The sequence below is a fragment of the Ictidomys tridecemlineatus genome, chromosome 4 (genome assembly GCF_052094955.1).
Source record: "Ictidomys tridecemlineatus isolate mIctTri1 chromosome 4, mIctTri1.hap1, whole genome shotgun sequence".
In the NCBI taxonomy this organism is placed as follows: domain Eukaryota; kingdom Metazoa; phylum Chordata; class Mammalia; order Rodentia; family Sciuridae; genus Ictidomys; species Ictidomys tridecemlineatus.
Genome location: NC_135480.1, coordinates 106,637,822 through 106,659,832, shown reverse-complemented (window position 1 = coordinate 106,659,832; position 22,011 = coordinate 106,637,822). Strand labels below are relative to the sequence as shown.

The window sequence follows — 22,011 nt, the reverse complement described above, 5'->3', positions numbered from 1 at the left end:
TGGCCTCCTATCAATTATTACAATATTATTTCTTATTACTAATTCATAAAAAAATTGTTTTTTATTAATTATTACTAATTCATAAAAAAATTCATTAAAAAACTAAAATGAGGGTAAAGTCTAGCAATGTCCAAGTAACATCTCAGTGCATGAAATGTGGAGGTAAACAAGGGAGGGAAATCAGGGGAAATAAGTGAAAGCTCCATTTGTAAGAACTCACCCCATAGGACATGGCTCATTGCACTTGTCAAACTTGCCTTAGTTTCTCCTACAGTTTTCCCCTCTCTACGCTCCCCTCTCCACCTGCACAGCCTCTACTTTGCAAACTGTCATTCCAAGAACTCATGCACTATGTTGAGAAAGATGGGTCCGTTTTTAACCAAAACAAACCACTGAAGTGCAGAGAATGCAAACAAACCAGGCTAAATGGCAAAGAATGAACTTGACCTGGAGTCTCAGGGGACAGGATTACTTGTGGGTTTCCAGGTTCCCTTGATGAGCAAAAAACAACAGGAAGAGCCCAATGAAAGTTTTTTCATAGGCTGCACATCTCCCTACCTGTTTCTTATTTGCACTCTCCTGGGATAGTTTAAGTCTGCCTGGAACTAATTTTAAACCTCAGAGGAGGGAAGTGGGACTTACCTGTCCCTCACCAGTGATGAAGAGATACTCACAATGTCTTCCTCTCAATTAAAATTCTTCATAATCCCTATGAGCATCACTGTGGCACTCTCCTGGTGGATGTTACTCTTTCCCACCATCTTTCTACACAGAGCTACAAGATGCAAATTCCCAAATTTGTTGTTGTCGTTTAGAGTCTCACACTCCCTTTTCCCAAAGAAATACCTAAAATACAGAATGATTTCCAACTGTGTAGGTAATAGATTTTATTGGTGTCATTCATTGCTTTTACAAGCAATAATGAACACTTATATTACAAAACTATATCCTCTTTTATGAATTAATACTTCAGGAATTTTATTTACTATCTTTCTTTTGAGATAATAGTTTTATTTATTTGTCTGATCTCTTATAAATTTAGGATATTAATTCATGTTTTATTGCAATGTAAAATATGGCTTTAATATTTCTTTGCTGAAGTACTTTTTGTTTGTTTATATACATGCATATACATTTTTAATGCAGGAAATTTTTTCAATTGTTTCTAATATGGTTTCTGATCTTCTTTTTTTTTCCAAGCCAAACTGTATCCAGCTTTATTAAAGATACTTATCATGGTATTTCAGGCAGGACATGGGCAGACAATCGTTAACAGTATACAACAACTTTCAAACTCCCTTCTTGAATGGACTACCAAAATCAGAAAGCCACTGTAAAACCCAATGAAGTCTTCATTTGATGCTCTGAATAGGGAAAGTTTAGAGTGAGGGTTGACATTTCACATTTAGCATGTTGTTTAACAACTTTTCACAAGCCGACCCTGACTTTCAGGAAATGAAAGGAAAATGGCAAAAATTATTAATCTGAAGATCCACAATCTAGAAAAGGAACTGCTGCTCTTCTGAGGGACACTATTCTCAATGACGTCACTGGAAAGTCCAGATTGCCCCCACACACTGGTAAAACTAACTGTTGGGAATCAGGTCCCAGCAGGTTTAGGGGAGTTAAGTCTATGCCAATGGCAGAGAGGGACAGGAGGACATACAGATGAGTTTGAGTTTTTCCATACCACAAGGCATTTGTGCCAAGGTGGCTATGTGTGTCAACATCAGGGAATCCCTTCCTCTTAGGAACAAAGAGGAAGTCTCTCAAAACTAGAAGGGGAAGGTGTCTTCCCCCATAGCAATCCAGCTTTGGAGACATTCTACTAGTGACATATGCTTCTTCCCCCCCAAAACAACAATGAAGTGTTCTGTGTGCTAAAAACATAGCTTAAAAAAAAAAAGTAAAACAAAATTCTGCATTTTTATAAAACTTGATAAAAAATAGTATTTCAAACTGTACAGTCACCAGAAGTACACAGTTATCAAAAACGCACACACTTCACTTGGCATCTCCAGCACCTTCAGTTTTCTGTGCCTGGTCTGTTTTGGCATCTCCATTTTCTGCAGGGTTATTCCCATCCTTGCCAGTGCCAGCTTTTCCCTTTTTCCCTTTGGGTACCTTCTCTCCCTTCTTTGAAGGGGCCTTTTTAGGCTTGGGCTCTGGCTTTGGAGGAGCAGGTTTGGCAGACAACCTTGCAGATCTTCTCTGTGGTTCGTCTTTCACCTTGGCTTTATCTCCTTTAGCATTCCCTTCAGCCTTTCTCTTGGGCATGGTGGCGACGGCAGAGGGACGCAGGCGCTGGACGTGGGGATGCAGCGGCGCGCGGCTTTGGTCGGTCCGGGGGTCGTTCTCGCCTCTTCTTCTTCACACTGCTCCTGGTTTCTGATCTTGATATTTCACTTTAAAAAGGTATTTTCCTACATAAAAGGTCTATTAATTTTCAGCTATGTAATATTTTAATGGTTTACATAATTTCCCCCCTCATTTAAATCTTGGAGTTAGTTTTACTTCTGGTATGATATAAGATTTTAATTGTATATATAACTTGAGATAATAGCTGTAGTTGCTTAATTATTGTCATGTTTTTAGAAATTTAATTTAAATTCTCAAATGATATTCCCAATTGTTTTCTTTTTTCATATTTTCTCTGTATGTACTAGTTTTTATATGGTGATCAACAACAACAAAAAAACCTCTAAAACTTGTAATGCAATATTGGGCCAAGATTCATTTTTTCTTTGCATAACATCTCAAAACCCAAATATCTCAAAATAACTTATTGAATAAGACTGCCTTTCTCTACTGTGCACAAGATAGCTTCCTCATATGACTATTTATCTGTTTATATCTTTATTCTCTCTTCTGTCACATTTTTCCTAGTCTAGAATCATGAAAATACAATTGTCTCTGAATAACTATAGAACCATAGTGAATTTTTATATCTAGTTTATGAATCACTCCATTTTGTGTTGTTTCTTCAAGATTATCATGACCATACCTTGTCTACACATACTTTAGGATACACACATCTGTATCAGTAGAAGAAAATGCTGGAATTTTATGTGGAATTCTAGTGGATAGAACAGTTTGAGGAGAACTGAAATGTTAAAATACTGAGTCCCAAATCTATTAGCACATTATACTTCTCCACTTCTTCAGCAGTTTTTGTACTTTTCTCAAAAGTGTTTTGTTAATTCTATTGTCAGAGTCTTACTTACATTTATATCCTGATAAAGGTTTCTTAACCTCAGTATTGTTTATCTTTCAGGAAAGAAAAGTGTTTTTCTGGAGTAACCTTGTGCACTGCGAGATAAACTAATTCCCTGACTTCTCAATACCAGGTGCCAATACCTATGACATTCATAAATACCTCCATGACTTGCCAAATGATCCTGGTGAGGCAATATTGCCTGTCTTGGAAGCCATGGCTCTAGATGTAGAATAGATATCTAACTATCTTTAGTCTTAGCAAACTGCCAGAAATGATAATTTCTTACATCATTTTAAAGTTACAGATCATACATTATTGTTGCTGAACATAAATCCATATGTGCATATTCAACATCTTAGTTTTAATTCAATTTTGGATGAGCACTTAGTTTCCTATTTTTAAAAATTTAGTTCTGGGTGGACACAATGACTTGATTTTTATTTATTAATTCTTATGTGTTGCCGAGGATTGAACCCAGTGCCTCACCCGCACTAGTCAAGCACTCTACCACCGAGCTACAACCCCAACCCCTTAGCTTCCTATTTTTGCTTACTAAATATATTATTTCCATAAATCATATTTTTGATAAAGATATAAATATACACATACATACATAGCAATAAGGAATTATAATTTAACATATTGTAAAATTATTTAATATTTAAATAATATTTAATTATTGTAAAATTATAATTTAACATATTGTAAGCCTTTATTTTGAGTGTATATTTGGAGTCTTATAAAAAGAGACATACACAAAGCAGGGAAGACTTAAAAATATTTGAACAGCTATAGCCACAGAAAAACATGATCTTTTACAACTAAAGTAGAGTAGTGATTTTTAAAAAATGAACATATCAACTTTGTAGTATTTACTGGCTCTGAGAATAGGCCACTTTGTCCTTCAACTTCAACAAAGCTTTCTTCACCTCCTTGTTCCTCAGGGTGTACACAACAGGGTTAAGAAGAGGTGTCAGCACTGTGTAGAAAACAGCCACAACCCCATCCATGACGTCCCTGGAGCCAGGTCTCAGGTAGATGAAAACACAGGGCACAAAGAAACAAAGGACCACGATGCAGTGGGAGGCGCAGGTCTGAAAGGCTCTGTGTCTGCCCTCTGAGGTGCGGATCCTCAGGATGGAGCAGACAATGGACACATAGGACAGCACTATCAGCAGAAAGCAGCCCGAGGCCACCACCCCAATGTTCACAAAGATGACCATTTCAATGGCGGAGGTGTCTGCACAGGCCAGCTTGAGGATGGGTGGAGCATCACAGAAGTAATGCTGGACCTGGTTGGGCCCACAGTAGGGCAGGCGGAACGTCAGGGTGGTCTGGACCGCAGAGTGCAAGGAGCCACTGAGCCAGGTGCCCGCGGCCAGGAGGGCACACACTCTCCCACTCATCATGCTGGAGTACCTGAGTGGGTAACTGATGGCCAGGTAGCGATCATAGGACATGACAGTGTAGAGGAAACACTCGGTGCTCCCCAGGAAGTGGAAGGAATAGAGCTGGGCCACACAGCTATGGAAGGAGATGGCCCCACCACCCGGGGTGGCCAGGGTCATCAGCATTTTGGGCACTGTGACAGTGGAGAACCACATGTCAATGAAGGACAGGTTGGTGAGGAAGTAGTACATGGGGGTGTGGAGGTGGGAATCCACCCTGATCACCAGCAGGATGAGGAGGTTCCCCAGCACAGTGAGAATGTAAATGACCAGGAAGAGGCCAAAGAGCATGGTGTCCAGAGCTGGAGCATGGGGAAGGCCTGTGAGGAAGAACGTTGTCACAAGGCTCCTGTTTGACATTTCTTACTCTTAGTCACTCTCCCAGTAGACACATGAAGAGCATCCAGCCTTTAGCATTTCACTGAGAACTCAGAATCCGTTCTCCATGTGGGAATTGCACAATCCATCTTGGAATATTCCAGAGTTCTAGTGAACTTTGCTTGTTGTAAAGCTTTGGTCATTGTGTTGGGATGATCTATCATCTCTGTCACGTCCATGTGCACACATACAGATACACACAAATACATAAGAGGAAGAAAAGAGAAAAATCATTCTATTAGATTTCTTTTGATGAATTATAAATTAACTAGAGCCCACTTAATGACACAAATCATATAATTTTTTTTTTTACCCTGTTTGCTAGTCATGTCATTTGGTGATGGATCTCATTGCATCTTAGGCTCAGGATCCTATTCCCAGCTTTTTAAAGTAATTGTCATAATTTAAGTCTTTGCAGTTTAGGATGCTGTCTAGATTTTTTTGACGGTTTAGGCAGGGCACAGCAATTTAGGCTTCTAAAAGCCACCCCAGGTTCTAAGAGGTCTTTGCCACCTGGCCTTCTCAAATTATTGCAGCACCTTCTTCAAAGCCAGAAGGAGAATCACTCTCCTGTTGCTATGTCATTGTGTCATTTATTGATCACAGTCCATCACATGACACACTGTAGTAGCAACAGACAGTGTTCCTATGTTAGACATGCCATCATATTCAGAAGCTTATGGCTCATTCAAAGATAGTTGATTAAACAGGGAGAGTACCCCAGGCAGAATGTCTTGCAAGTGGTTTGGATTCTAACTAGCAGGTTCTGTTTTCTCTCCAATTTTCATGAGGAAATAGAGACAAAAACTTAATTCTCATTAGCAATGAATGTTTCTTAAATTCACTGTATACTGAAATAATTTTCTAGGTTCCTCATATGTTATCTGACATCACCAACATCACCTAGTTCACTGCAAAATTACAGACACTAAATAAGATGATACATGTAAAGTACTTACTGCATGGCTTGGCATGTCATAACTGTTCAACAAACTGTAGTAGCGATCATGTCACCTTGTGCAGCTTTACTACATGGTTGACTTTTTAATGTTAGATAGCAAGAGAATAAGTAAATTTTATGTGCTTCCTGAAGCAACTTCTCAATTTCAAAGCTAGCTCTTTGGGAAGTGTTCCTCTTTGGTTGAGTTTCTGCAGTCACCACAACCACCTCCTTATATAAAGATTTTTTTCTGGTATCTCATAGCAAGTAAGAATATCAGTTACCCTCCATAGTAGAGTTTCCCACAGCCTCCCACATTTCACAGAAAATACATGGCCAATCCCCTGCTTATTCTCCATTTCATCATCCCTTATAGGATTTTAAAAATAGAATTTCACATGTACAATACCAGCCACCATCTGTGGGGTCAAGGACAGTTATACTTTATGCATGCTTTCATTTTAGATATCTAAATTTTCTAATATTGACTTTGTTAGAAATCACATATTGACCGCTTCTATACCTCTCATACTAATAAACCCAGACAATGCTGTCATACAAGAAGAAACTCTACCAAGTCTATTTTTTGTATTTAACACCTGAGACAGAAAAAGCAAAATCTGTGTGAGCAGAGGGAGTCTACATCAGCTGGATGTCAAGAAAAAGTGTTTTTTTTTTACAACTAATGCATAAATTGTATTTTTTTTTTTGCTTAATACAAAACATTGTCTAGAGTTTATGATAGTTACTAATTATTTTGAGTCAAACCTAATAAAGTAAAGTTTCCGTAATGTAGAAACCAGGATCTGCTCTTCGCAGAGATGAGATAAAATGTATTCTGTCTCCAAGGAACATAGCTTAAGCAACATGAAAGCTGTATTTTTTAAATATGGATAAAAATAGTGGAAACAGAACTATTGTAACCACCAACATTAATGTCAGGACTTCAACAGTGAAGAAAAATGTGTAACTCTGAAATATTTACTGAATCAACATGACTTAACCAACAGAATAACTTTATTTTCAGATCTGATGAAACATGCAAATGTTCATCAGATGAAGTCCAAGGTAGGCTGAGGGGCAAAACACAAGAAAGCAGTCTCAGCCTGGGCTATGGGGGAAGAGGGACCAAAGTTTGACTTTCTTGTCTTCTGTAACAATGCAATAGCTACTTGGAGCCACCCAATTGCTGTGCCAATCCATTCATCTTTCCATCTTCTATCAAGAAAGACTAGATCACTAAAATGAGGGTGAAGTCTAGCAATGTCCAAGTAACATCTCAGTGCATGAAATATGGAGGTAAACAAGGGATGGAAATCAGGGGAAATAAGTGAAAGCTCCATTTGTAATAACTCACCCCATAGGACATGGTTCATTGCAGTCGTCAAACTTGCCTTAGTTTCTCCTACGGTTTTCCCCTCTCCACATGCATAGCCTCTACTTTGCAAGCTGTCACTCCAAAAACACATGCACTATGTTGAGAAAGATGGGTCCATTTCTAACCAAACCAAACCACTGAAGTGCAGAGAATGCAAACAAACCAAGCTAAATGGCAAAGAATGAACTTGACCTGGAGTCTCAGGGGACAAGATTAATTGTGGGTTTCCAGGTTCCCTTGATGAGCACAAAACATGAAGAGCCAATGAAAGTTTTTTTCATAGGCTGCACATCTCCCTACCTGTTTCTTATTTGCACTCTCCTGGGATAGTTCAAGTCTTCCTGGAACTAATTTTAAACCTCAGAGGAGGGAAGTGGGACTTACCTGTCCCTCACCAGTGATGAAGAATACTCACAATGTCTTTCTCTCAATTAAAATTGTCCAGAATTCCTATGAGCATCACCTGTTGGCACTCTCCTCATGAATGTCACTCTTTCTCATCATCTTTCTATACAGAGCTACAAGATGCAAATTTCCAACTTTGTTGTTGTTTAGAGTCTCACACTCCCTTTTCCCAAAGAAGCATCTATAGATACATAATGATTTCCCAACTGTATCAAAATAATTATATTTTAGTGCTCTCATAATTTTTATTGCTTTTTTCAAATGTTAATGAACACTTATATTACAAAACTATATCTTCTTTTGTGAATTAACATTCAGGAATTTTATTCATTTTTTCTGTTGAGCTAATAGCCTTTTATTGCTTTGTCTGAACGTTTACAACTTAAATTATTAATTCATTTCTTCTGTAAGGTAAAATATGTTTTCAAATTTAAATTTCTTTGCTTCTGTTGCTTTTTTATGATCTAGGAAATTTTATCAACCTATTCCTGTACTGATTTTGACATTGGTATTTTGCTTAAGTTTTTTCTTACACCAAATATTTATTAGTCTTCATTCAAATAATATCTAGTTTTTTGAGTATTTTTCCTTTACTTCATTTGGAATTAATTTTACTTTATATATGACATACGGATATTTTAGATATGACATCAGGATTTTTTGCCTCATTTATTAAATATTTTTGTAGAAATTTGGTATAAGTTTACAACTATTATAATTTTTTTAAGAGAGAGAGAGAAAGAGAGAGAGAATTTTTAATATTTATTTATTTTTATTTTTTTTCGTTTTTGGCAGACACAACATCTTTGTTTGTATGTGGTACTGAGGATTGAACCCGGACCGCATGTATGCCAGGCGAGCGCACTACCACTTGAGCCACATCCCCAGGCCTATAATTTCTTTATAATAATTTGCTTTTGTACTCTATTACTTCATGATCAAAGAATATTAGCTACAAATTTTATCTTTTAAAATATAATAATTTCAACCCAATGTATCATGCCTATGTTTAGACTCTTGTGTTGTTTGGTTCTCATGAATTTTTGTTTACTTATTATAAAGACTGCCATGTTTATATCCTCAATCCATCTATATTTAATTTTTTGATGTATACTTGTGAAATAGCATCAGGATTATTTTTTCTTCTGAGTATTCAAATAAATGAAAATAATTTATTGAAGAAAACTCTCTTTCTTTACTGTAGGTCATCTTTGTTGTATGACTGTGTTTCAGTTTATTTATGCTTTATTCTCTTCCATTTTTCTATTTGTTTAGCATAATACAAATACTACACTCTAAATGACTATAGCTCCAAAGTCAATTTTCACATCTGATGTTGAGAGTTTTCCAGTTTTGTTATATTTCTTCAAGAATTACTTTGACCATTTGGGGGACCTATTCCAAATCAAGACAGTATGCACTATTGAGTCCACATATCTAGGAAAGGAGTTTTCCACCTCAGCGCTATTAACCTTTTGGACAAAAATAGGCCTTGTCATAAAGGTCAGTTCTGTGCATTGTGGGAGTTCCTCAGTATCCCTGACCTCCAGCCAGTAGATACCAATTCCTGTGACCTCAACTGTATCTCCAGATATTGCCAAATTACCCCTATAAGGCAAAATTGTTCCTAATCAAAATCCTCTGGTCTATAAAATTAATAGATGCTTTACTTCTTCTATAAAACCTTAACAAACATAAATCAGTGGGTTCAAATGATAACCTAAATCATTTTACATGTAGTTGTAGAGCTTCTGTAATAATTTCTATATAGCATTTCATTGTGTGAATTTGCAACAATTTATTTTCACTCAGTGGTTAGATATTTAAAATTTTTCAACTTTTGTCTATTAAAATTAGTGTTGCAAAAAATTTCTGGAATACATGTTTTTGAATATAGGTGCAGATATAAACACTGTATATTTATGAAATTTCACTTGGCAAGCATATACTGTATATTATTTATATTTTCTTTTGGATGCACATTTGGATTTGTACACACACACAATTCTGTCAGATACATATGGACACACATACCCCCAGGAGTGGAATTTCTATATGATAAGCATCATTAAGCAGATACCTGCAATCACCTTTTCACCTGATATGACCTCAACTTCAGAACAATCCTACTGCCATTACTTTCTATTACATTTCTCTTCTGGCAGGTTTCTGGAGATCTTGAATCTCCTTCCACAATTCTGATCCCTTGACAGTGCCTTCATCCATTTCCACAAGCCCAGCCAAACCCCTTTCATCTCCCAGAATATTTTACCCTCTGGTCCTTTTCACTGTATCATCCTCCTTCAAATTCTGAGATTCCTTTCAATTTCATAAATCTCACATATCCTTCCCCTTCCTCCCCCTTCTGATTTTTTTCATTTTTCTTTCCTTCTGTTATTGGCAACCCAACTAGGTAGCCTGCTTGGAATCCTGATAACCAGATGCCTTCCCACATGAGAAAAAAGTAAACAAAGTAAAACTGAATTTTATGTAGTTCAATTAAACTGGGGAGAAACAAAATGAGATTGCTTATTTGCTAGTCCCAAGAAATGGATATAATTAACACAAACTAAAGGCAGGTTTATACATATACAAATTCAGTTATGCTTAAGCAGAAAATACATCAGTCTTAATTTCTTTGGTTCTGTTCTCAGGATGAAGAACTTTGGGGTGCAGAAAAGCAACTATCAGGAATTTGCTTTTTAATTTCAAAGGTAGTCTGTTTCACTTCCTTCCTTCTTTCCTTTCATCCTTTTTTCCTTCCTTCTTTTTTCTCTTCAATTATTCTACTTCAAACACATTTGCTACTTGCTTATTATTATATGCTAGACACTGCACTAGGTATGCTGTGTACCAATTTCACTTCACCTACCAGTTTTTGTGCTGAAGCCCCAAGGTCTCTGGTGCTAGAGCTGGCTATAGAATTGCCTTTTTATTTTTAAAGAGAAAGTTCTTGTAAATTTATTGTCATGCTGCTGTGAAGTCCCACACATGTGCTCTTAAATACTATGCACCATTATCTCCCCAGCCTGAGAAAAACAGATTAAACCTCAACCTCCCTGTTTCTTTCTCTTTTTTTCTCTAGTTATACATGACAGCAGAAGGAATTTCATTTCATTGTACACAAATGAAGCACAACTTTTCATTTCTCTGGATGTACATGATGCAGTCACACAATTTGTGCAATCATACATGTACCTAAAGTAATGATGTCCATCTCATTCCACCATCTTGCCTACCCTCATGGCCCCTCCCCTTTGCCCAATCCAAAGTTCCTCCATTCTTCCTTTGCTTCCTCACCCTAATATGGATCAACACCACTTACCATAGAGAACACAGGGCTTGAGTTTTTTGGGAATTGGCTTACTTGGCTTAGCATGATATTCTCCACCTCCATCCGTTTAACCCTCTTTTCTACATGCACATCAGATAAAGAACTAATTTCCAGGATATATAAAAAACTTAAAAAAAAACTTAACACCAAAAAAACACAAATAGGTCAGTCAATAAATGGACTAAGGAACTGAACAGACACCTCTCAGAAGAAGGCACACAATACATTAACAAATATATGAAAAAAAATGTTCAACATTTCTACCAATTAGATAAATGAAAATAAAGACTACTCTAAGATTTCATCTCACTCCAGTCAGAATAGAAATTATCAAGAATACAAGCAACAATAACTGTTGGCAAGGGTGTGGGGGGAAAAGCACACTCATATATTGTTGGTGGCACTAAAAATTGGTGCAACCATTATGGAAAGGAGTATAGAGATTCCTCAGAAAACTTGGAATGGAATCACCACTTGACCCAGCTACACCCCTCCTTGGTCTATAACCAAAGGACTTAAAATCAATATACCATAGTGATGCAGCCACATCAAAATTTATAGCAGCTCAATTCACAGTAGCTTAACTGTAGAACCAACTTAGATGCCCTTCAATGGATGAACAGATAAAGAAACTGATATATATACACACACATACATATACACATATATATGTATACACACAAAAAAATAGAATATTACTCAACATTAAAAGAGAATAGAATTACTTCTCCTACAGAATCCCCATGCCCCTCCCCAAAGGAGAAACTAACAAATATTTTCGTCAGATTGTAGAGAATGTTATAACCCTTCACAGGAATTAAAAAGTCCACTGTTATAAGCAAAGGGATTAATTGAATGTTGGATATCAGTTGAGGGTGGTCTCTTCTAATCTGCTCCTCCCACTCAAGTGTTGAGAGAGCTGGTAAACTGGATCTGCCCTCCACAAGACTTGGCGTTTGCTGCTTTAATTTTTTTTCTCCTGCTTTTCCCCATAACACACCCTCTACCCTTCACCCTTCTGCTTCAAATGTGGAAGATAAGATAGCATCACTCTGGGAGAAATTTTCCCACCCCCTTCCATGTACCCATTCACATAGAAAATCAAATTGAGAGCAAAGGAAGATCTAGGGTGAAAAATAACCACTTAGTGTCTCTAACATAGATTATAGTTCTTTCTTAAATTCCTAAGGCCAAGGATCCAAACTGGAATTTAGAAGCAAAGTCCCGTTTTAACCTAGAATTCCTTTGCCTCATATTATTCTTTGGAAATATATGTTCCCATCAGGGATATCACAAAACAAAAATACTCTATAATGGGAGGAGTAAGTATTTACAGTCTTAAATTCCTTTTGTTTCCCTTTGTGTATGTAGAATTATTCACTAGCAAAACCCTAAATCTGATTTACTCACTACCATTAGGAACTACAGAAAAGCTTGGAAATTATGGCCATGCAATAGGAAAATGTACTAATAAATACAAATCAAAAATACTTCTTACTGACTTTACATGATTCTATCAATGAAAAATGGCTCATTCAAAAAATAGATCATATTTCTAGAAGCAACCTAGATGCCCTTCAACAGATAAATGGATAAAGAAACTGTGGTACATATACACAATGGAATATTACTCAGCATTAAAAGAGAATAAAATTATGGCATTTGCAAGTAAATGGATGGAGTTGGAGAATATCATGCTAAGCAAAATAAGACAATCTCAAAAATCAGGAGCTGAATGTTTTCTCTGATAAGTGGACGCTAATCCATATGGCAGTGGGGGGGGGGTGGCAGGGGGCACATTGAATAAGTGGAGAAACTTTGAATAGGGCAAAGGGGAGGGGGCAAAGGGGTAGGGGAGATGGTGGAATGAAATGGACATCATTACCCTAGGTACATGTATGATTACACAAATGGTGTGATTCAACTTCATGCACAACCAAAGAAGTGAGAAATTCTGCTCCATTTGTGTACAATGAATTGAAGAGCTTTCTACTGTCATATATAACTGATTTGAACCAACAAATAAATAAAGAAGTATGATGTCCAAGTTCTGGTAGAAGGTATTGGCAGAATAATGGTCAAGGCCCATTCTGATGATGAGAGTCCAGAATTCCTAACCCTACAGCATTGCTACTTGATACTTAGTCTGGCTGAGAAAGGCCATGGAATTCAGGATTATGAACACTCACAGATCCAGAGGAGAAAATTGGTAATGGATCAAGCACAGAAGATGAGAGGAGATCTTGGCAGCCAGGCAAAGCTCAGAGGAATCTGGCAATAAGTAGTGATTAAGAAAGTCTATGAAATTGCTGATTGACCATTAGAGAGGTCCACCATGGAAGCTTGATTAATACCATACAAATAGTGAGTAGATGAATAGAAATTCAATTCCAGATCTTTTTGTCTCAAATCAAAATTCTTTGTGTTGTAACATATGGCCTACAGCCTAAAGAAGAAATAAAAATATCATCAATTAAAATGCAAAAAAGAATAGATCATATTTCACAATATAATCCTTAAAAATTGCACACCAATATGCTTCTTTAAAATATTGTGCAATGTTGATTGATAAGAACTGTTTTAGCAAATATTTATTGAGCAATTTTAATTTGCCCAGCACTAGTTTAGGAATATTAAGTTCCTCTATTCCAGGAGCTGAATGAATACATACCATTTACCTACATGATTTAAGTGACATTTTACCCACAAACTAAGTAGAATAACTTTCACCATTTGCAAAGTCCTTATTCTCTTTAGAACTCCATTGTTTTCAGTGTAAAATGGGGGTATGCTCTGGGTCATTTCTGTAAAGGTCCATCCAGCTCTAATCTAAGTATGTTTGACTTTTAAGGGATTTCACAGTTATAATGTTCCTACTTTCACTTCCTATTTGTACATGGATGATCTGATGTTTCTGTCAAAAATAGTGTATCTATTCTAAAGCGATGCTCTGGTAATTTGCTTCAAGTTAAATGAGAAGGTGCATTTTTAAGTAAAAATATGTATTCATGAAGTATCTTTAGCTTTAAAGTTCTTTCAGATACAAACTGTACCTTAATGGGATAAATGAGTAAAGTATAATTATCACTGATTTATAGGTAAGAAAACTTAATTCCCAAGAAACAGAGGGAGCATCCTGATTCTTAATTGAGTATTCGCGCTTGGAAGGATCGGATGCTATCGGGACACTGCTAGCAACTAAGCAAATTTCCTGCATTAGCCATAGTGCAGGGTTTGCTGCTAACAAAGCCCAATGCGATTTAATACCGTGCAGTAAGTTAATTGCCCCCAAAGGGTAAAGCAGAAGTAGTGTCAGCCCCCTAGTCTCCCACCCCATGGGGTCTACAGGAAAGAAGATGCTACTTGCCAGAAAACAAGAATCTGGAGGTCAAAGCCTAGGGACACCACTGCCAATAGTTTCACAAGGCTATAAAAGGGAGGGGTGAGCCTAAAAGAACACAGAAATAACACAGTGACACAGCAAGAAGAGGCACATCAGGAGAAGACCAGCAACCTGCTGAGCTCAAAACTGGGCCTCCATAAGGAAAAGCAAAGAGCAAGAAGAGGAAGAAGGCAATGGCCTCAGTGCAGATTCACACCCAGAGAGTTGTCACTGGAAGAGAAGGCTACAAAAGAGATGTAGAGGTATAGTAATGGAGATTTTCTGAGGAAGATATTTATTAAATGTTAGAGATGTTGAGAGCAAAGAATGCAGCTGAGATCTCCTAATGGCATTATGTTTGGCAGGAAAGAAGTCTGAAGTCTGCTTTCCAAAGGCCGATATATATCTTGGAGTTGCCCGGACTAGATGGGTTTCAAGGTCAACCTCAAGCCCTATTGGGTTTGAAAAGGCCAGATGTGCAAATTGCACATCATATTGCAAATACATAGATCAGTATATATGATATGTGGATAATATAATGTGATACTGGCTAAAATGTAAACACCAAATTGCTGAAGCTGTTTTAGTTGATAGCAGATAAATTGGGGTATTTTTCTGTCTTCCTAGGGGTAAAAATATTATTTCTCTGTATACAGAACAATAAATTATAAACATAAATAAAAACTGAGAATTCAAGGCAGCAGAGAAATAAGAAAAAAAGAAATTGTGGTATGAAACAGAATTTGGAATAAAAGGAAAATAGATTTTCATTGTAGAAGAACAAATTTTTTTATATGAATTGGTATAGATCGAGAAGAGATTAGTATTTCTTTATTGGTGAGAGTCTACGCCTATCCCTCCACTCACTTTTAAATAAAAAAATTGAAAGCATAAATTTTGAGAGAGTTGTATATAATATAGCAAGTAAGTAGTGATGTACTAGTACTATAATTCATAAGATTTTAGAACTCAGATTACAATATCTAACTAATATATCTTTGATATTGTCTGCCTAGGTCATAGGGATATCCACACAGAGGGAAACTCATTTGTTCAATACTATTTGAGGATCTTTATGTGAAAATAATGCCACAAAACTGGAATAGAAATAAAAAGAAAATAGTCCTTAAGGAACTCACACCCTAATGGGAAAAGTAGGCACACACAAGTAAATAGCACACATGTGTAAGTTGAAACATGCTTATGATAAGCCTGTCACAAACACAAATCCTCAGTACCATGGAAAAATTACATTTAATCATGTACAAACATGTAGAAAAGAACATAATCAATGTAGGGATTGGTTCCATGTACTTTTCAGACAGAAAAAAGTACATAGAGGTTTTGGAACCCATGCCCCATGGACAGGGGCAGAATATTGTATTTAATTTGGGAGAATGAAGGAAAGGCCACACACAGAGCTTCCCAAACCAGAAAGTAAGATCTCACACACTTCAAATCAGTTAATGGAGAAATGTCTGTTCTGTTATTTTCCTTCGGTTCGATCTATGATTTGCATACCAGAGAGATAGCTTATGTATTATTTATTTCCTAAGAACACAAGAGTTCAAATTAAATTTCCTAATCTAAATGTGCCCAATGTAAAAATGTAGAATATACATTGAAATTAATATATTCACAATTTCTGAAGTTTTAGCTAAAATAAATCTATTTTCAAAAGTTCTATATAAAAATGCTCATCCTATTTAAAATCCTTTAGGATAGTGAAGCAGTATAAAATTCTAGCCCCAAAGTACCTGATTGTATTTTCATTATTTCTGAATTGCTTTAGTCCATCTCTCCATCCACTATCCATCTGTCCATCTGCCTGTCTATCCATACAGTAGAGAAGAATAGATTGTATCTTAATACCATGGCTTCTAAAGTCTTACTGGGCTAAAAATACCAGCCCTCCTACTTATACTTGATAATGCCAATTCCCCTTTTTGATTTGTATCTACAATTGTTTGTGGAACCCTAATAGTGGCCTCTATTTCATAGGATTGTTATAAGGATTAAATAAATTCGTTCTCATAATTCACAGTAGCACTCAATAAACATTAAATACAGTTTTCTACCAAATATGTGTTGCAGTCCTACATTGTCAGGCAAATTTAGTCTTCACATGAGTGCCTCAGTTCTGAAATGAACCTGGGTCTTCTAGTGAGTTGCTCCATGATAGATCAAAGCCCTTAAATTTGAAGCTGTACCACAAAGATCCTCTTCTCCTAGGACTAGTAGTGAACAGCATCAACCTCAGTGACAGCAAAAAATCAGGGAAGTGTCTGAAGAGTGTCAGAGCCCTGCACAGTGAGGTGTCATGTCAGGTATTCTTCCTAGTGCCATATTCTCTCCTTCTCATGGTCACTTTACAAACTGGAGGCAAACATCCAAATGGCATATTCCTTTCACAGAGGTTCAGAGGCAACTCAGAATCACAGGCTTCAGAGGTGTGACATGAAACAGGGCTTCCAGCTAGACTCCTAGTGGCCAGTGGAAGTGTGATGGCAGCCATGTCTACCATCTAGCTACTCTTTCTCTTCTACCTGCACCATAGATGCCCACAGATCTGTCATTTTACCATCACAGAGCCTACTTTTCCCAGTGACAAGTTGACTGGTAGGTTCTGAGTGATTTCTGGGACTCAGCACTTTTTGATAATCCTAAATAAGTGTTAAAACTTCATAGAAACTTAAAAAATATCTCAAAATGTAGCTATAAAATCCATTTTGAAACAGGAGGCAATGCTTAGTGATTTCCCAGATGCTTCCTTGTTTATCAACTTACAATGGTACGGCACTGCCCAAGTAGAAGTCCAAACTTACTGGCATACCCTGTGGGAACAAAGTCTTCAAATCCAGTGTGACCTACTTCTGCCGTCTCTCAGAACTCTATTCCACAAACCAGGCTCTAACAAGACATGCATTTCCTATTTCCTTATACATCAGCCTTTTTAATCAGGAATGGCCTGTTCCTCTGAAATCTAAAAAGTTTCTATTAATCATTCAGATGCCACTCAGCTGTTGCCTGCTCAGTAAAGTTTCACTTTTCTTTTCCCCAAATGGTTATCATTCTTTGCATGATAATAATATACTTTAATAAAACATGAAAGATGGTCCCCTTGCTTCTTGTATCTCTCTTTTGTTCTCTCTCTCCCTACCCTCTCTCTCAAAGGACTCAACACAAACAAAATTCGGGGGTCATAACAGAAACATAACAGAAAATTTGAAAAGTGAAATTGTGGATAATGAGGTACCATTGTACATATAGTCAGCTAGCTTTAACCTCAAAGACCATTCTCTGGAATCAAGTAAAGTCCCAGAATCAAGAGCTGGGGGAATGAGAGGAGAAAAAAATGATAAAAGAGCAAGAAAACAAAAGGAAGAACAAGAGAGAGAGAGAGAGAGAGAGAGAGAGAGAGATTGATTGATTGATTCTCTTGTGACTATTTGAAAATGACACAGTGTAGATGTACCGTGCTAAGAGATTTTACAGGAATAAAATATTTCTTTCTGCTACTACTTTGGCAGATGTGAACAGCAAAGAAATGCAAAGTGGAAACCAGACCTCTGTGCTGCACTTCATTTTGGTGGGCCTGCACCACCCACCACAGCTGGGGCTACCGCTCTTCCTCGCTTTCCTTGTCATCTACCTCCTCACCGTGTCTGGCAATGGGCTCATCATCCTCACTGTCTTGGTGGATGTCCGGCTCCACCGCCCCATGTACTGGTTTCTATGTCACCTCTCCTTCTTGGACATGACCATTTCCTCTGCTATTGTCCCCAAGATGCTGGCTGGCTTTCTCTTGGATAATAGGGCAATCTCCTTTGGGGGCTGTGTAATCCAACTCTTTTCTTTCCATTTCCTGGGCTGCACTGAATGCTTCCTTTACACACTCATGGCTTATGACAGGTTCCTGGCCATTTGCAAACCTTTACACTATGCTACCATCATGACCCGGAGTGTCTGCAACTACCTGGCTTTTGGCACTTGGCTGGGAGGGACCATCCATTCACTTTTCCAAACAAGTTTCATATTCCGGCTGCCCTTCTGTGGCCCAAACAGAGTTGACTATTTCTTCTGTGACATCCCTGCCATGCTGCGTCTAGCCTGTGCTGACACCACCATCAATGAGCTGGTCACCTTTGTGGACATTGGCTTCCTGGCCCTCACATGCTTTATGCTCATTCTCACATCCTATGGCTACATTGTGGCTGCCATCCTGCGAATCCGGTCAGCAGATGGGCGTCGCAATGCCTTCTCCACCTGCGCAGCCCACCTCACTGTGGTCATTGTTTACTATGTGCCCTGCACCTTCATTTACCTGCGGCCTGGCTCACAGGAACCCCTGGATGGGGTGGTAGCTGTCTTTTACACAGTCATCACTCCCCTGCTCAACCCCATCATCTACACCCTCCGCAACAAAGAGATGAAAGCAGCTTTACGGAGGCTGGGAGGCCTCAAGGAAGTGCAGCCTCACTGACCTCACCCAGCATAGACATGGGGGGATACAGAAGTTCAAGGCAAGGATTGGACACCAAGTAATTGGGAAGATGTAAGACAGAATGAGAAAGAAGGATTCATACAGAGAGTAAAGGACTCCTAGGTAGGGAGGCAAAAGTTGGAAAGTTCCACATTGTAACTGATCTCAAATAGGACTTTCTATGTCTCCCTTCATTACCACTGAAAACTTTGTTAACAAAGGTATCGGCTTGAAGGAAAGATCCAAGATAAGAAAACTTCAACACAAAAGTTCCATCTCTGTGGCATCCAACTACATGTACATGATAGCTTCTAATCCCTGTGTTGATCCTAATAATCTCCATGCAAATCATTTGATTTAAACTTGACAACAATTCTGTGACATAGGTATCATTAGTCTCATGAAACTGTGGAGAAATTGAAATTCAAGGAAGTAAGTTGATTTTCCATATTTTCTTCTCTCTTCCTTTTAGCTTAACATAGGAGATAAACTTGTACTTCAACTTAAGGGAGCAATTTCACCTTAATATGAGGGAGTCTTTACATGTGAAATATGCCATAACCTGAATATATCTAATCTTCTAAGCTTGAACAAAGCTTCACTTTGATAAAAATGATATAGATATATCAAGGGTAACCTTCCTTGCTCTGCAAATATAAACCAGGTCTCCCTGAACTTCCAGGGTTGTTAATGAAGCAGATCATCTAAGATGATAGGCTAGTATATATGCTGGCATACTCCTGCGTTTGTTACATAGTTTGGGGGTATGAGTGTAGGGTAGGGTGCCACAGGCTATGTATCTGGTTACAAGATAATCAAAATAATAATAATCAAACTCATCTGAAGTACACCTAGATATATTTCTTCTAAGAATGTTGTCAGCATCTTAGTGGTAGTCCTTCACCCTTAGGACACCCTAAGTGCTAGAGATGCTTCTATTGATGTTGCAAAAGTTCATGGGCAAATTCAGCCCAAGAGAATCACTATCTTCTACAGACTCAGTTTCATTTTTTAAAAAAAAAATATAATAGAGAATTATTGATTACTATGCACCAGAAACTTTCTAAGAAGAAATGTGTGTTATCAGGAAGTTCCCTCTCTATCTGTTTTAACAACAGAAATGCAAGTTTAAACACAAAAATATGCAAGAATAGTCAATTCAGTTCAACTTAGCACAAATGAATTCAGTTTAAATCCAAAATAGTGACATTGTTGTCCATTCCAAATAAATTTCTAATCTTGAGAAAAATGCATTTACATATGATGCAAAGAGATAAAATACATGACCAAAAAATTAATAAGAAGCTATTGATATAATTAAGTGTCCAGTAAATATTACTCTGGAAAAGAGGATAGAGAAAGATATCACTAGGCCTGGAATTTATCAAGCTAGTTACTTGGAAAAATCTAAGATTGTAAATATAAGAAAATGTGAGGTTTGTAAGTCTTATAAGACCTTCACGGGAAACAAGTACATAGAATTCTTCATATGATAACAAGACTATAATATATAATGTTCTATCATTTACTGTCTTTTTTGGAATTAATGTAAAGTTTATGTTAATTTAATGGACAAATTTTTTTAAAAATGCAATCTTTGAAGTATTTTACAAAGTCAATTCTGAAATAGATATTAGTAAAACTTTTTGTTTAAAATATAAATATAAATTTTTCAGGCCTCTGGCAAGATAAAATCTTTTATAAAGGCAAAAGAATCAGAGTTGTCAACAGATCTTCAACGGAGCATACAAAGTGGCCAACACACAAAGCAAACCATCCATGGAACAATATGTTTCACAAAATTCAGTGAAACAAAATGTAACTTAATAATTTTATATTCTGTCAATGAATCCTTCAGAGAAGAAGGCCACATGATAGCAATGTTCAACACATGAAAACTCAAGGAATTTTGTATTTATCAGCCCTCTGGTGCAATCTAGTAAAGAATGAACCTCAGTCAACCAAGCGATAACTGGGAGAACTTCAGCAAAAAGATAATGAATAGTTTAATTTACCAAAAATATACACCCAAGACTAAAACAACCATAGGAAGAAAATTAAAGATTAATTTGCAAATGTTATATGTTCTGATGAAGTGGAAATATTTCAAGTAAAAAATGAGAGAAATGATTGAAACCCAGGAGGCTACATTATTGGACCATCAATCACAATATCCACATTTTAAACTTAAGGACAGTAGGAACAGAGAAATCAATCGTTATTCTTAACTTTCAGCTACTCAAATGAACATAGCTTCCTCTACTTATACTGTTCTATCTCAAAAGTGCTAATGAGAAAATAGAGAAATGTGTTTCTTTCCCTGTGTCCTCATGAGGAGACAGGACACATAGATCACAAAAAAAATTCCAAAGCAGAACATGATTAGGTAATTATTAATAATTATCAAGATTTCTATTAGGCTTCAGGAATTAATAAATTAGTGTGAGGGAAAATATTTATAAGGGCTCCCTTAGGAATTAAGTTTCAAAATGAAACCTAGAGAATACATTTGGGGAGATAGATATTAAAGCATTCCATTTATGTTTATCGTGGAATGCTATGATGGGATCAGAGAGAGGTTGTGGCACATAGAGGAGAAAATGAATGAACAAATAGCATTCTTGGCTAAGAAAAGTTTCTTTAGGGGACTTCAGGAGAAAGATTTTTATGATAAAAGAAATAGTTTATAGGTATTTTCAAAATATTACAAATAGATGCACTCTGTGTTATAGGTGCAGAGTTATAGAAAATAATATTCCTACGAGATATCCCCCTGAGAGAAACGGAGGAACAGTATGGTTCCAGAGGAGGGAGGGAAATTAGACAAACATTAAACCTCTCCCAGTATATCCTTTCCAGTAACACTGGGCAAACTCTCATTCTTTCCTGGGTTCACCACCAGCATCTCCACCAAAAGCAAACATTCACCCCTTCCCAACCACAATGGGTCTTGAAGGGAGGAGGTGGATACTGAAACACTGGGCCCTGGACTTTTACCCTTTCCCATTGCCCATGAGTCCTGGAAGGCGAAAAGCAAATAGTGAAG

The 22,011-nt window shown here is 37.2% G+C and overlaps 3 protein-coding genes across 3 annotated transcripts; 1 reads left to right on the top strand and 2 right to left on the bottom strand.

Annotated features, from left to right (window-relative positions):
* Window positions 1-1,391: 1,391 nt before the first annotated feature.
* On the bottom strand, window positions 1,392-2,375 carry LOC101956464 (non-histone chromosomal protein HMG-17). The gene has a single exon (XM_005328407.4). It carries the CDS (start codon window positions 2,275-2,277, stop codon window positions 2,005-2,007), a length of 273 nt encoding a protein of 90 aa, XP_005328464.2. The 5' UTR covers window positions 2,278-2,375; the 3' UTR covers window positions 1,392-2,004.
* Window positions 2,376-4,032: 1,657 nt separating this feature from the next.
* LOC144377217 (olfactory receptor 10G9-like) lies at window positions 4,033-5,306 on the bottom strand. The gene has a single exon (XM_078047230.1). It carries the CDS (start codon window positions 5,023-5,025, stop codon window positions 4,090-4,092), a length of 936 nt encoding a protein of 311 aa, XP_077903356.1. The 5' UTR covers window positions 5,026-5,306; the 3' UTR covers window positions 4,033-4,089.
* A 12,723-nt stretch (window positions 5,307-18,029) lies between these two features.
* On the top strand, window positions 18,030-19,330 carry Or10g6 (olfactory receptor family 10 subfamily G member 6). The gene has a single exon (XM_005328406.4). It carries the CDS (start codon window positions 18,030-18,032, stop codon window positions 18,963-18,965), a length of 936 nt encoding a protein of 311 aa, XP_005328463.1. The 3' UTR covers window positions 18,966-19,330.
* Window positions 19,331-22,011: the final 2,681 nt, after the last annotated feature.

Excerpts from the sequence above, each read along its gene's own strand:
- Or10g6 (XM_005328406.4), top strand. The coding sequence starts at position 18,030 with ATGCAAAGTGGAAACCAGACCTCTGTGCTGCACTTCATTTTGGTGGGC.
- LOC144377217 (XM_078047230.1), bottom strand. The coding sequence starts at position 5,025 with ATGTCAAACAGGAGCCTTGTGACAACGTTCTTCCTCACAGGCCTTCCC.
- LOC101956464 (XM_005328407.4), bottom strand. The coding sequence starts at position 2,277 with ATGCCCAAGAGAAAGGCTGAAGGGAATGCTAAAGGAGATAAAGCCAAG.